Source organism: Canis lupus, chromosome 26 (genome assembly GCF_003254725.2).
Source record: "Canis lupus dingo isolate Sandy chromosome 26, ASM325472v2, whole genome shotgun sequence".
Lineage (NCBI taxonomy): Eukaryota > Metazoa > Chordata > Mammalia > Carnivora > Canidae > Canis > Canis lupus.
Genome location: NC_064268.1, coordinates 10,672,370 through 10,686,254, shown reverse-complemented (window position 1 = coordinate 10,686,254; position 13,885 = coordinate 10,672,370). Strand labels below are relative to the sequence as shown.

General features: G+C 46.1%; 1 protein-coding gene across 7 annotated transcripts in view; it reads right to left on the bottom strand.

The window, feature by feature from the left end:
- Nucleotides 1–13,885, bottom strand: part of RPH3A (rabphilin 3A) — a 264,940-nt gene that overhangs the window by 24,633 nt on the left and 226,422 nt on the right. For all 7 annotated transcript variants that reach the window (XM_049101684.1, XM_049101685.1, XM_025474013.3 and 4 more), the window contains 6 exons: nt 13,272–13,358; nt 12,544–12,709; nt 9,158–9,310; nt 3,399–3,485; nt 1,668–1,730; nt 209–448 (listed from right to left, as the gene is read on the bottom strand). In XM_049101684.1, coding sequence (XP_048957641.1) covers nt 209–448; nt 1,668–1,730; nt 3,399–3,485; nt 9,158–9,310; nt 12,544–12,709; nt 13,272–13,358 — 796 coding nt within the window. The remainder of the gene's footprint in view (nt 1–208; nt 449–1,667; nt 1,731–3,398; nt 3,486–9,157; nt 9,311–12,543; nt 12,710–13,271; nt 13,359–13,885) is intronic.

Here is a 13,885-nt window from a genome sequence, read left to right as displayed (position 1 = left end):
GTATTTTTTTTATCACCATAAAACACACAGCACCTATTCTTTAGAAAGCTGATGTTATTTTGTGAATTTAGTAACACAAATTGGTATCTTTATAACTTGCTAATACGTTTATTAGGCTTGGCATATTGGGGGGAGCTGTTCCTCTCTCCCCGGGGATGACACCCTGGAGTGATTCTCCCCAGACCCTCTTCCTGTCAGTGCCACCTACTTGCTTCATCCGAATCGTAGCTGTTGGCTTCGTCATCCTCCTCCTCTGGGGGTGGGGGCTGGCGGGCAGGGGCCACGGCAGGCTGGGGAGCAGCAGCAGACGCTTGGGAATAAGGGCCCGGTGGGGGACCTGCTCGGTCCTCCCTGGCTCCGGGTGCTGAGTAGCCCCCAACTCCCCCTGTTCTCTCCTCCCGGAGTGGGGCAGTGGCCCCGGCATAGCCAGGGTCTCCAGGAGCCACCTCTGTAGGGGAGAAGGGGAGAGGGCAGGAAAGAGGCAGCTGAATCTCTGTGTCATGACAGCAGTGACTGCTGCAGCATGACCATTAGTGATGACCACCTACTGTATACCCAGTGCTCAAAAAGCCTTGTACCACACCCACCCGAGCCCAGCCACGGAGGATCACCACAACCAGCTGATGGGGAGAAAGAGGCACACCATGTTATTCACTGGTTCTCAGAATGCTGCCTTTGTCAAAATCACCCTAGGGAAGCTTGCAAAAATGCAGGTTCTCAGGCCCCGCCCGGACTCAGCAGGCAGTGCCACGGTGCCTTGGAGTCCATGTCTTATAACAAGTCCCAGGAGCTGATTCAGATGCAGGTGAAACACACCTCATGGGGGTACTGATCAGTGGTGTGGGCTCTGCAGCCAGACAGCCTGGGTTTGAATCTCTGCTATGTGACCTGGGACAAGCTACTTAATGGCTTTAAGCCTCAGTTTCTTCATCTGTAAAATGGGAATTATAATACCTGAGGGCACTCAAAGGGCAGTAGCTATTATCTCTTTAAAATTATCTAATACGTGTATAGAAGTGAGCTAGAAAGTAATGAATAAGCTGTAGCTCTAGTAACTGATGACGATGCATGTACTTCATATGGAAGAATCACTGTCCCTTAATATGATCTTTTTTCTTTTAAAGATTTTATAATCTATTCATGAGAGACACAGAGACACAGGCAGAGGGAGAAGCAGGGACTCGATCCCAGGACCCTGGGATCACGCCCTGAGCCGAAGGCAGATGCTCAACTACTGAGCCACCCAGCTGTCCCCACTTAGTGTGATCTTAATCTATCCCAGGCCATGTGCTAAGGTTTTTTATGCCTTACTTTGTGTAATCCTCCCATCGATTCTTGAGGTTATTCCCATTTCAGAGATAAGGAAACAGAGGCTCAGGGAAGTTAAGTGACTTGATAGCTGGGAAGTGATCCAACAGCTGGGAAGTGAAAGAGCCAGGATTTGAATCCAGGCCATCTGTGTTCTTAACTACCATCTGTGTTGTCTGTTTCTATCTATCTAGTCTTAGGACTATCTAGAGTTTTGGAATTAGGGAGGCCCCTTTGGGCTCATCAGATGGGTCTCTGGGTACAGAAGGGGCAAAGCTCTGGCAGCCCCTTCTCTCTCCCACCCAGGAAGTGGGAAAGGGGTACTCACTGGACAGATACGGGAAGAAGGAAACACTTGCCTGGTCTCTGATCTGGAAAGCGTCCTGCTGGCCCTGGGCTGGGTTTGCTGCCTCCTGGAGACCCTGAATGGGGAAAAGAGAGACAGATGGAGCAGAGAAGGTGGCATCACTTGGGTGTTCTTCCCTAACCCCCCACCCCCGATTTCAGGGGTGTAGACACAGGCCTGGGGGCAGCAGGTGATGGGCAGAGCTAGCCAGGGCTGCAGGTATGGCCCCACTGCGGGCTTCTGGGGTCAGAAAGACCCAGGTTCAAACTTCTGTGCTTCCTTCCTGGGTCTCAGTTTCCTCCTCTCTGACAGGGGGATGCTGTACCTACCCCCTAGGCTGTTACGAAGTTGATGAACAAATGGAGTAAGAATTGTTTGTGAGGTGATAGGCAAGTTTATGCCTTGAGTCCACCATGGCTATGGGGTCATTACTGGTTCAGTGGATTCTTTACACTACATTTCCCAAAGCACAGGATGCAGGGGAGAGCCACAGGGAGGGAGCATGAAATAACATTCAACCACACAATGAGAAAGTGACTTCAGTTCCCACTGCCTGTCCTAGTGCCTGCTCCATCATGGGACCATCTCATTCAAGTGCTACTTCCCTCTAACTCCTCTCTAACTTTTGTAAATTTCCCTTTTGAGCAGAAAAGAACAAGCCGGGGGCTCAGCACCTTCAGCAGGCCAGTATACTGAGAATCTCACTGCACTGCTTTATTTCACTACAGTAATTTTTATAATTATCCACTGCAATGGGTTGAATTGTATTCTCCAGAGGATGCTGAAGTTCTAATCCCCTCCACCTGTGCCTATGAATATGGCCTTATTTGGAAAGAGCATTTTTGCAGATGATCAAGGAAAGATGAGATCATCAGAGTGGGCCCTAATGCCATACGACTATGTCCTTATAAAAAAGGAGGAATTTGGACCCGGAGAGAGACATACGTAGAAGGAAGACAATGTGAAGACACAGGGGGAATGTCACCGACCGGCCAAGGAAGGTGTGGGCCACGAGGAGCTGGGAGAGAGGCATGGAGCAGAGTCTCTCCCTGCCAGCACCTTGATTTTAGACATTTGGCCTCCAGAACTGTGAGACTATAAATATCCATTCTTTTAGGCCACTCGGTGTTTGGTACTTTGTTACGGCAGCCCTAGTAAACTCTTGGTGTCTTTAGGGTATGGAATACTGGTTTCTCATTTATGCCATTATTACAGGTTTCTCCCTCAAATAACAAAATTCTAACTTCCGAGTGGCATTATTTCTATTGTTTTGTGCAATCCATATTTGCACAGGTTTTTCCATATTACTCATCTCTTTGGTCACCATTTCTCCCTGGCTCTTGCACTGCTGCTCTGGAAGCATCTGTCCCCCACACTTCCTTGAGAGAGAGTCTGTGATAGCAAGTTTTCTTGGCTGCATTTTTTCAAGTGAATCCATTTGAAGAAACATGTTAAGGAGTAAGAGCGCAGGTGGCAGGTGCATGAGGTAAGGTCTGTGAGAGGGAGTGACAGTGCCTGAGGTGGGACAATGATGAACGAAGAAGCCCTGGCAATGAGGGTCAGCTGCTCCTGTCTCACCCTTGTCTGGCTTCCCCACCTGCCCAGAGGATGCTTCATTCTCAGATCTTTGAAGTGCCGAGAGTTTGGTGGTGGCTATGGCTTTGCAGAAAGCCCGGGTGGGCTCTGCAGACAAGGACAGGAGACATTGGGGCCACAGCTGAGTGACAGTCAGGGCTGCAGGTACCTGGCTGCCCGGGCTGAGGAGGTGCTGGGCTCTGCATGGAAGCAGGTGCAGGTCTGGAGGCCTGCACAGAGTTGGCCCGTCGCAAACCTGAAGGGGAAAGGAAAGGAGACAGTTGTCATGTTCCATGCTTGCACACATGTGCATGCATGCACACGCACATACACATGCACATGCACACGCAGAATGGAAGCAGGACGAAGCCTGCAGCTGCTCAGTGGGCACGAGGTAATGCCTTCTGGGTTTGAACTAAATGCAGGCCCCCGACACTCTCAGCTCCTCCAGAACCCCTCCTCTCCTTGGTGCCTTCTCTCTGTGCAACATTCAGATGCCCTGAGCAGGTCAGAGTGGCAACTCGTGGCAACACAGGTGTCGAAAAGTGAAGGTTTTGTGATGTTGCCTCCACCTGTGTGACCTTGCACAAGTCCTCTGTGAGCATCAATCTCCTCATCTGGGAAATGGGGATAAAAGTACCTACTTCCCAGGGTTGAGGTGGAGATGCTATTATACAATACAGGAAAAGGGCACAGAACAGTGCCTGGCATGGAGTAAATGCTAAATATTATTATTGAATCTGGTCTCTGTCTTCACATGGACCTAGCTCTGTGTTCGGCTTCTTGTATAAGCTGTGTGACTTTGGGCTAGTCATTCACCCTCTCTGAACCTCAGATGTCTCAAGGAGGCAACAACTCTCTCTACTGGGTAATAATGAGTTAACAGCTATTTAATGCTTACCATGTGCCACCTTTCAGGGACTCTACATATAAGAATTTATTTAATCTCTATACCTCATGAAATGGGTGCTGGATTATCTCCATTTTCCAAACGGGGAAGCTGAGCACAAAGGGCTAAGTAGCTCACTTAATATCTCCTGACTGGTTAGCGGCAGAGCCAGGGTTTGAATTCAGGGATTTGGTCTCCAGAGTCTGCCTGAGACCATTAGGTGCTACTGTCTCCTGCACAGCTTCTGGGGAATCAAATGGGATAATATACACAGCAATTCCTGGCATATAGATGGTATGGCATTCCTGGAAGAAAGCCCCATCCTCTCTCATGTCACTGGGCTGGATCCCACCTTTCCTGAATTTAGCTCTTTGTCACTGCAGAGATGCTTGAATGTTAATGACAGAAGGTGCTTTGCCATTTCTGGTTGGGGGTTTACCAAACCTTTGTCTTGTCCCAGGGTCCTGTGGTAGCACTGTGATTTGTTCATTTGGGTCATTGTTCATTCATTCATTCATTCGTTCACTCACTCATTCAACAAGTGTTCATTGAATAACTACCAAGTGCCAATCCCTAGGCAAAGATGGACAAAATCCATCTTAATTCCTCCAAGAGTTCATGGCCCCCACAGAGGAAGGAGACAAACACTGAAATAATGAGCTTATAAAATAGGAGTAATAGCCAAAATCCACTGAGTGCTTCAAATGTACCAGGCCGTGAGCATCACGTCATGGAACCTTTACAACGTGATGTCATGTGTGGTATTATGGTCCCCATTTTGCAGTTGAGAAAATGGAAGTTAAGTGTGCCCGAGGTCACATAGCTCAGAAGCAGCTAGGACCTCCGACCAAGTTTATGACTCCAGAATCCCTGTCCTTAGTTATTATGTTATACTTGGCCCAGGAGGTAAGAAGTGAACAATCGTGCACACTGGGCCCTCAAGGCATGCCAGGCTCTGTCCCAAGATCTTTACAAGTACCACTGTGAGGTTTCAGTTACTTAATCCTTAGAGCAACCCCATGAGATAAGACCAATTACTGTCATTCTTCCGATTTTATAATAAATGAAAGCCTGGTCTTGATCTGTAATGGGAATGCACAGTTGGTAGGTGGTAAAGCTGAGATCTGACCCCACACAGCCTATCCTGGCATTTGTGCCCTTGACACGGAACTGAAATGGCCATATAGGCAAATAAGTAACATCATGGGGGATGGAGGGAAGAGGGGGCCTTTGGCTGGGGGGGAGGGGACAGCTCCATGGCACAGGTGGCCTTTGGACTTGGTGTTTGGGCGTGTCAACATGAAAGGGATATTGATGCCCAGATGACCTCTGTACCCTAAAGAAAAGTTGGGATGATTTTGGCTTATTCCACAGTACTAACTCCAGGTCCCAGATCTGCAGAGAAGGAGGGCACAGGGAGGTACTGGGATTACTGAATGGGAAGTGCAGAGCTGACTTGATTCTTGTAAAAGATCTGGGGCCTGAGTTGCAAGTCATCCTCTGCGCTCCTGATGGAATTCCCTCTGGGGCTCAGTCTGGCTCATCACTGAGGGCTGCCAGCATGACTGAGCCTTTTATTACACTGCAAGGGCATCTGGGCTCCAGGAAGGGTTGCAATCATCCCTTCTGCAGATGTCACAGAAAAGGTGGCATGGACATGTCTGTGTTTTGGAGCACCAGACCCCTCTGAATAACCCCAGTGCCACCACATAGGATTTGAATTGCCATACCTGTGCGATGTGTGAATGATATAAAAATACAAGATGCGGGAGCTCCCTCTGCTCAATATCTTTCTGTGGCTCCCTAGCACCCTCAGGCAAACATTTAAACTCACTTATCTAACTTTTCAGGCTTTTGAGCAATGGTTCTCAAACTCTGGCATTCACTGAAATCACTTGAGGAATTTGCTTATAAGAAGTGCAGAGTCTGGGTCCTCCTGATCCCAGAAATTCTGGTTTAGGAGGTCTGGAACGGGCAGAGGAACCAATTATTTTTTAACATTTTATTTATTCATTCATGAGAGACACAGAAAGAGGGGTCAGAGACATAGGCAGAGGGAGAAGCAGGCTCCTTGTGGGGAGCCTGATGCAGGACTCAATCCCAGGACCCCGGGATCATGAACTGAGCGGAAGGCAGACGCCAACCACGGAGTTACCCAGGTGTCCCGGAAGCAGTGCTTTTAACAAGCACCTAAGGTACATGGATCTGCTGACTCCCTGCTTTCACTGCTCTCTCAGGGAAAGAGATTCTGGCTTTAATATGTTTTAGATGGTGACAAGCACTAATTAGAGCTGTGTATCAATACTCTGGGAACTCAGAGGAGCGGGCAATTAACTCAGCTCCAGGTGGAGCATGTGGATGCTAGAAGCTTCATAGGTGGTGGTAACATTTACACTGACTCTTGAGGGACAGGGGTCAAATCTGGCTCAAGAATGTTGCCTTTTCTCTCAAGAGGCAAAATAATACAGAGGCTTGGGACTCCTGGGTGGTTCAGTGATTGAGCATCTGCCTTTGGCTCAGGGCTTGATCCCAGATTCCCAAGATCGAGTCCCTCATCGGGCTCCTTGCCTGGAGCCTCCTTCTTCTCTCTCTGCCTGTGTCTCTGCCTCTTTCTGTGTTTCTCATGAGTAAATAAATAAAATCTTTGAAATAATAATAATATTCCAGAGGCTAAAAGCACAGGCTTCATATGCAAAAGCTAACTAAAAATGGATCAAAGTGGGGCACCTGGGTGGCTTAGATAGTTGAGAATCTGATCTTGGTTTCGGCTCAGGTCATGATTTCAGGGTCGTGAGACTGAGATTCTCTCTCTTCCTGTCCTTCTGCCCCTCCCCCACTGCTCTCGCGCTCTCTCTCTCTCTCTCTCTCTCTCTCTCTCAAATAAATAATTAAGTCTTTGGAGTGATTGCTTAGGACACCCAAAGCAAAGAAGACAGAAGAAAAGCAGAAAAATAGGACTTGTCAAAATCAAAAACTTTTGTGCATCAAAGGACACTATCAACAGAGTGAGATGACAGCCCACAGAATGGGAGAAAACATTGACAAATCATAGCTCTGACAAGGGATTAATATCCAGAATATCTAAAGAACTCCTGTAACTCAACAACAATAAAACAGACATCTCAATTAAAAAAAATGGGTGAAGGATGTGAACAGACATTTCTCCAAAGAAAATACACGAATAGCCAATGAGCACAGGAAAAGATGATCAACATTACTAACCATCAGGAAAATGAAAATAAAAAATATGAGATACCACTTTACATGCATTAGGATGGATGGACACACACACACTATACAAATGTTGGCGAACACGTGGGGAAACTGGAACCCTTGTGTATTTCTGGTGAGAATGTAAAATGATGAAGCTGCTATAGAACACAGTATGGTGGTTCCTAAAAAACTTAAGCACAGAATTACCATATGATCCAGCTAGTCCACTTATAGGTATATCCCCCCCAAAATGAAGAGCAGGGACTCAAATAGATATTTGCACACCAATGTTCATTATTCACAATAGCCAAAAGGTGGAAACAACCCAAGTGCGCGTCAACAGATGAATGGATAAACAAAATGTCTGTCCATGCAAGGGGATATTATCCAGCCTTTAAAAGGAATTCAGATTCTGATATAAGCCACAACATGAATGAACCTTGAACACAAAATGCTAAGTGGAAGAAGCCAGTTACAAAAGGCCACAAATTGTATAATTCCATTTATATGAGATGTCAGGAATAAGCAAATCAATGGTGGTTAATGGTTACCAGGGGCTACAGGGATGGGGGAAAGAGGGAATGTGGAATTATTGTTTAATGGGCACAAAGTTTCGGTTTGGGATGAAATGGTTCTGGAGATGGTTAGTGGCGATGATTGCATGACAGTGTGAATACACTTAATGCCACTGAACTGTATACCTAAAAATAGTTAAATTGGTAAATTTAATATTAAGTATATTTCGCCACCATTAAAAAAGATGTTTTAAAAAGCACTGTCAATAAAAACTTCACCTCTAGAAGAGAAACACAAGAAGAACAAGGTTTGATGCTAGACAGACTGGATTTTTTTTTTTTGACAGACTGTATTTAATTTGCATTTGAACCAGTTATCAGCTGTGTGACCTAGGGCAAGTGGCATCACTTTTCTGAGCTCAATTTCTCCATCTGTAAAATGGGAATAGTAAATTTTCGTAACAGGGGTTGGGGATGTGACAAGGATTAAATGAGACGATCTACGTGAAGAGCCTGGGTCAGTATCTGGCACATAGCAGGTACTTAACAAATGTTCCATGATGCTGTAGATTTGAGAAATTCTTCTTTATGAATCTGAATCATAGGTTCCTTAGAAGGTGTACAGGGTGGGTTGAGCACAGGGTATGTGTCCAGGTCTCTTGCCAAGGAAAAAAGGGACCGAGGGCCTAAGCTACAGATCCGCTATTGAGGAAGAGAAGCCAGAGGTCAACATGGGACCTGAATATCCAGCCCGTCTAACTTTGGACCTAGTCTTACCCCTTGCTACAAAGGAAATGAAGCAGCTGTGAGGGCTCACACATGGCACTTTGTGAGTTAGGAAGTTAGGGAGCTCAATCTCTTCCCATCCAGGAGACCTCTTTTCCGAAGTCCAGGAATCAAGGCTTCCCACCAGTGGGCACTCTTGGCAAATAAACCCCCTGCGAGGGCAGCCACGGGACCTGCAGTGAGCTGAGAGCACCTGTGAGGGACATTCTGGCCATGCTGACCCACCCCATCCTCACGGACAGCAGAGGCCACTGATCACAGCAACCAAGAACTTGGGTGGCTGTGTGAGAGGGAAGCATCCCTACTTTGTTCAAAGGCATGTTGCATTTTCCTCAGGGCCTAGAGTCAGAATTGCTTCTGATTTGTCTTTCCTGTACCATAGACTACAGCGTCTAGAACAGAGCGTGGCACATAGTGGATGCTCAATAAATACTGAATTAATACATGGATTAAGTCATTGTCGCCCCCATCCCTTTTGATTCTCCTCATCCGGGAAGCCTGCCTGGATCTGCCCATGTCTCCTACCTGCCAGGTTCCGGCTGGAGTCACCCGCAGCTCCACCGTGGCCATGGTCCCAGCTCTCTGAGTCCCGGCTGGCTGAGCTCATTCGTGCCTCGGAGGCCCTGCGCACAGGAGGCCCATAGCTTCCTCGCCCGGGAGCAGCGGCCAGTTCAGGACCTGGAGGTAAACGCACACGTTAAGTGAAGAAAGGGAAACAGGAGATGGGACAGAAGGGCTCCTGTCCCAAAGTAGAAGGCTGAGTGCACAGAACCCACCTGTCTTCTGATCCGGGCCCCTCCCGTCTTCAGCTCCCATTTATTATTTCCATTATTTCCTGTGCATGCACAAGCACATGTGAGCACACACAAACTTTAAGAAGTAAACTGGGATCATTAGCTAATGATCATGCAAACTGTCCTGGAATGTGCTCTGTTTACTTGATTTGATTTTCCCCAGGACTCACCAGGTATGCTCCAACCTCAGGTCCTTTTGCACAGGATGTTCCCAAATGTTCCATGAGCCTTCTCTACCCCTCACCCCAAACAACAGCTCCTCAGACTGTCCTTCTGTGGCCATTCCATCCAACATGGAGCCTCCTGCACATCTATCCCCTTCATTTTTCCTCCGGATGCCATCACTACCTGGTATTACATTGTATTTGTACAATACTGTTTGTTGAGTATCTGTCCCCCACCCCCCCAGGACAATTTTAGTTGCATGAGGGTAAGGATTTTGTCTGTTCCATTTAACACTGTATTCCTAGGGGCAGAGAACAGAGCTTGGAACTCACTGGGTGTCCGGTAAAGGTCAGTTAAAAAAATACTGAACGTTTCTATCATGGGCATAATTCCAAATCTATAATAGACATTTACATCATTCAATTTTAAAAGATGCCTAATATAGCATGGTATGGCTATATCAAAATCCCATAATCAATCCCATAATCGATCTTATAAACAACCCCATTAATGAACATTTAGAGTTTGGCTACCATAAATAGTGATACGATAAAAATACTTACACATGTATCTGTTTATATTGGTTCTTGTGTTGCTCTTAGATATATTCCCAGAGAGGGATTGCCAGATCAAATGGTATATACCCTTCAAATTTTAATAAATTGTGCTACAACCACTTCCAAAAGGCTAGAGATGATTAATAGTCCTACCAACAGTTTGTAAAGTATCCATTTCCCCCACATTCACCAGCACTGATGTTATTACCAGCTATATTTTAGGTGTCACTATGCAATGCTGGTGATGTTACTTCTTTCTAGTGATGCAAACAGGTGTTCATCAACCATAGTTTGGGAGTTATTTGCTTTGTCCAGAGTTTATCTGATAAGTGAATTCATACTATTTATGTGTATGTCTGTGTCTCTAATGTTATATAGTATTGGCCGATATTTACTAAGTGCTACATTCTGCAAAGCACCCCCCTATGTAGTATCTTCTTTAATCTTCAAAATAGCCCAGTGAGTTGCCAACCCCATTTCACAGATGAGGAAAGAGTCTCAGGGGGCTAGTCGACTTGACCAAGCTCATGAGGTTAGGAAGCAGCAGAATTGGAACTGAGATTCGGGTTCTCCTGGTCTCAGATGTCCCAGATCTTGACGATTAGCCTAGGCAGTCTTCTCAGCCTACAGGGAGTAATGCTTAGCCAGGAAGAAGGTTGCTCTGGGATTAAAACTGGGGGCTCCTCAGGGATGCAATGTAAATTAAGAATTTGGTAACTCTCTGCAAGGAATAGACATTGCTTGTGCCATGTCAGGAAGAAAGCACTTATTGGATGCCTTCTAAGTGCAGGCACCATAGTGCACTCCTTGAGAAGTCGTCCTACGGGAGACATAGTTGGACATTTCAACTTCTGAGACCGTCAACTATAACTTAGCTTCCAGAAGTACTGCCTGCACTCAACCCCAGAACTGTCAATTAGACCAGATTTTATCACTTAGTGTTAACTGAAATCATTATCAGGGCCTTGATGGTCAGTCCTATCTGTCTCGCTTAATTAAAGTATATTTGTATTGTAGTTGCTTTTTTCCTTCTTTTTACTTTTTTGCCTCTCCCTTTTATCATCATTTTACTAATTAATAATAATGCTTGGATAATAGTGATAATATCTATAGCCATGGTAATTTACTAATTTCCTTTCTACTCATCTTTCACTTTTAATTAGTGCAATTTCAGATACGCTGATGGTTGATAGAAGTATCAGGAACAAGGAAGGCCTTCCCAGCAAGTCCCCCTCGGGCTCCAGTGTGTATTTTGGTGATTGGAGTCTCTCAGTTTCCAATTTTAATCTCCATCTCTGTTGTACCTCTAAATACTCCCATCAGGGATGACAACAAAAGCTCATTTGGCAGCCTGGCATTGCTGGGGAGTTCCCTGTGCTACCCTCTCTTTTTAAAGAGGTTTTATTTTAATTCCACTATTATACAATAGTGTGACTGTATCACATGATATGACATATTAGTTCCAGGCATACAATGTAATGATTCAACACTTCCATACAACACCCAGTGCTCATCATGACAAGTGCTCTCCTTTATCCTCATCACCTAGTTCACGCATCTCCCCCGTCCCTTCCCCTCTGGTGACCGTCAGTTTGTTCTCTAGAGCTAAAAGACTGTATCTTGGTTTCTCTCTCTCTCTCCTTCTGCTTATTTGTTTTGCTTCTTAAATTCTACATATGAGCAAAATCATACGGTATTTGTCTTTCTCTGACTGACTTATTTCACTTAGCATTATATCCTCTAGCTCTATCCATGTCGTTGCAAATGGCAAGATTTCATTCTTTTTTATGGCTGAATAATATTCCATTATATCTATATCTATCATGTCTTCTTTATTCATTCATTAATTGGTGGACCCAGGCTGCTTCCATATCTTCGCTACTGTAAATAATGCTGCTATAAACATAGGGGTGCATGTATCCCTTTGTTTTTTTTTTTTTTTTAAATTTTTATTTATTTATGATAGTCACACAGAGAGAGAGAGAGGCAGAGACACAGGCAGAGGGAGAAGCAGGCTCCATGCACCGGGAGCCTGACGTGGGATTCGATCCCGGGTCTCCAGGATCGCGCCCTGGGCCAAAGGCAGGCGCTAAACCGCTGCGCCACCCAGGGTTCCCCGCATGTATCCCTTTGAATTAATGTTTTTGTAGTCTGGGTAAATGCCAGTAGTGTGATTGCTAGATTGTAGGGTAGCTCTATTTTTAACTTTTTGAGGAAGCCCCATACTGTTTTCCTGTGCTATAAGGGTTCACGGTGAGCCGTGCAGAGGATATAGGGGTTCTAAACCCAAGACCAGCTGGGTGGAAACACAGACATGATGTTAGGACATCCTCCAGGTAGACCAGTTAGCCAAGATCTATCCTTGGTCCTAAAAGGGGAAGCTGTTTTGTCCTACCTCGGGTTGGAGCCCGGGTGGCATGCTTGGGCTCAGGCGTGACCTGCTCAGGAGCAGCAGGCTCACTGGCGGGCTGCTGGGGCTTGGCCTTCCTTATAGGCATAGGCTGTGGGAGGACCTGTTTGGGGAAACCCTTGAAGAACCATGCTCCAGAACGCTTCCACACCTGGGGTAAGAGAGGGAAAGGATGAAGACATGGCAGCCAAGCACTGTTAGTCCTGCCTTCATGAGTGCCAGCTTTTAACTTTGCTCGCTGCCCTCAGCACACTGACATGGTACATAGCCTGTCACAAATCGTATTTGATTCACACAACATCCGCAAACACCCAGGAGAAAGGGCCTGAGTATACCCATTTTCTTGATGGACGAAGTTGAATATCAGAAAGGTGATGAACTGGTATAGGGTTACACAGTGAAGAGAGTGGAAGGATAATAACTGGACTCCATGTCTTCCACCTCTTAAATGTGGTGTGCTCTCTACTTTTAGGAAGAGAAAAGTCACAGAAGTGGGAGAAAAGAAAAGAAATTCATTCAAATGCTCATGGACTGTTCTGCCAGAGTTTACCACTGGGCTGGCTCCTTTTGACTAATCCCTTATGACATATACCTAAGTAGGTTTCCCAGCCCTGAAGTGCCACCCTGTTTCCCTGGTTACAGTGAGGAAGGGAGGATTGCACAAGCAAGGAAGGGAGCTCTAAAAGTCAGACAGGAAGGACCAACCCACTCACCTCTCTCTGCTCGATGCAGATTTTGCAGAGCCACACGGGATGCGGGCGGTTATTGGAGGTCTCCACGCCACACTTAGTGCAGACATTCTGGGGACAGAATATAGCCCAGGGCACACTCAGATATGCCAGGTTTTGAGCTGCTAGTGAGCGGGGCGAAGGGGCTGGGAAGTGTGGCAACTGAGCCCCATTCTCTCTTGGTGGATGTAAAGAGCTTGAACTCTCCTCTCTCCTCCCTCCCATGACTAAGGCCAGTTAGGATTAAAGTTCCAATCTGAGTCTTATTTCCAATAACAAGAACTGTGTCACTCCCTGGCCTTGGAGGAGTGAATTCTCTGGAGTTCTCCAAGAATCCCCGTGGGGTCTGAGTGTTCAGTATCCATACAGGGGAGATTGCTGACATTAATTTTCAAGAGGAAAGGCCATATGTTTATTTGTTTGTTAATTTATTTCTTCTTTCTTTTCTGCATGAATCATGACATAACCTAGACTATGGCTGCAGGTTCAACTTTCCAAAGAGATGGCAGTCACCCGTGTAAAAGCCATGACTGTGTGATGGAACGTTATTGGCTGAGTTTCCTGGCAGTCAGGACAAAAAGGAAAACCCAACAGGTCAG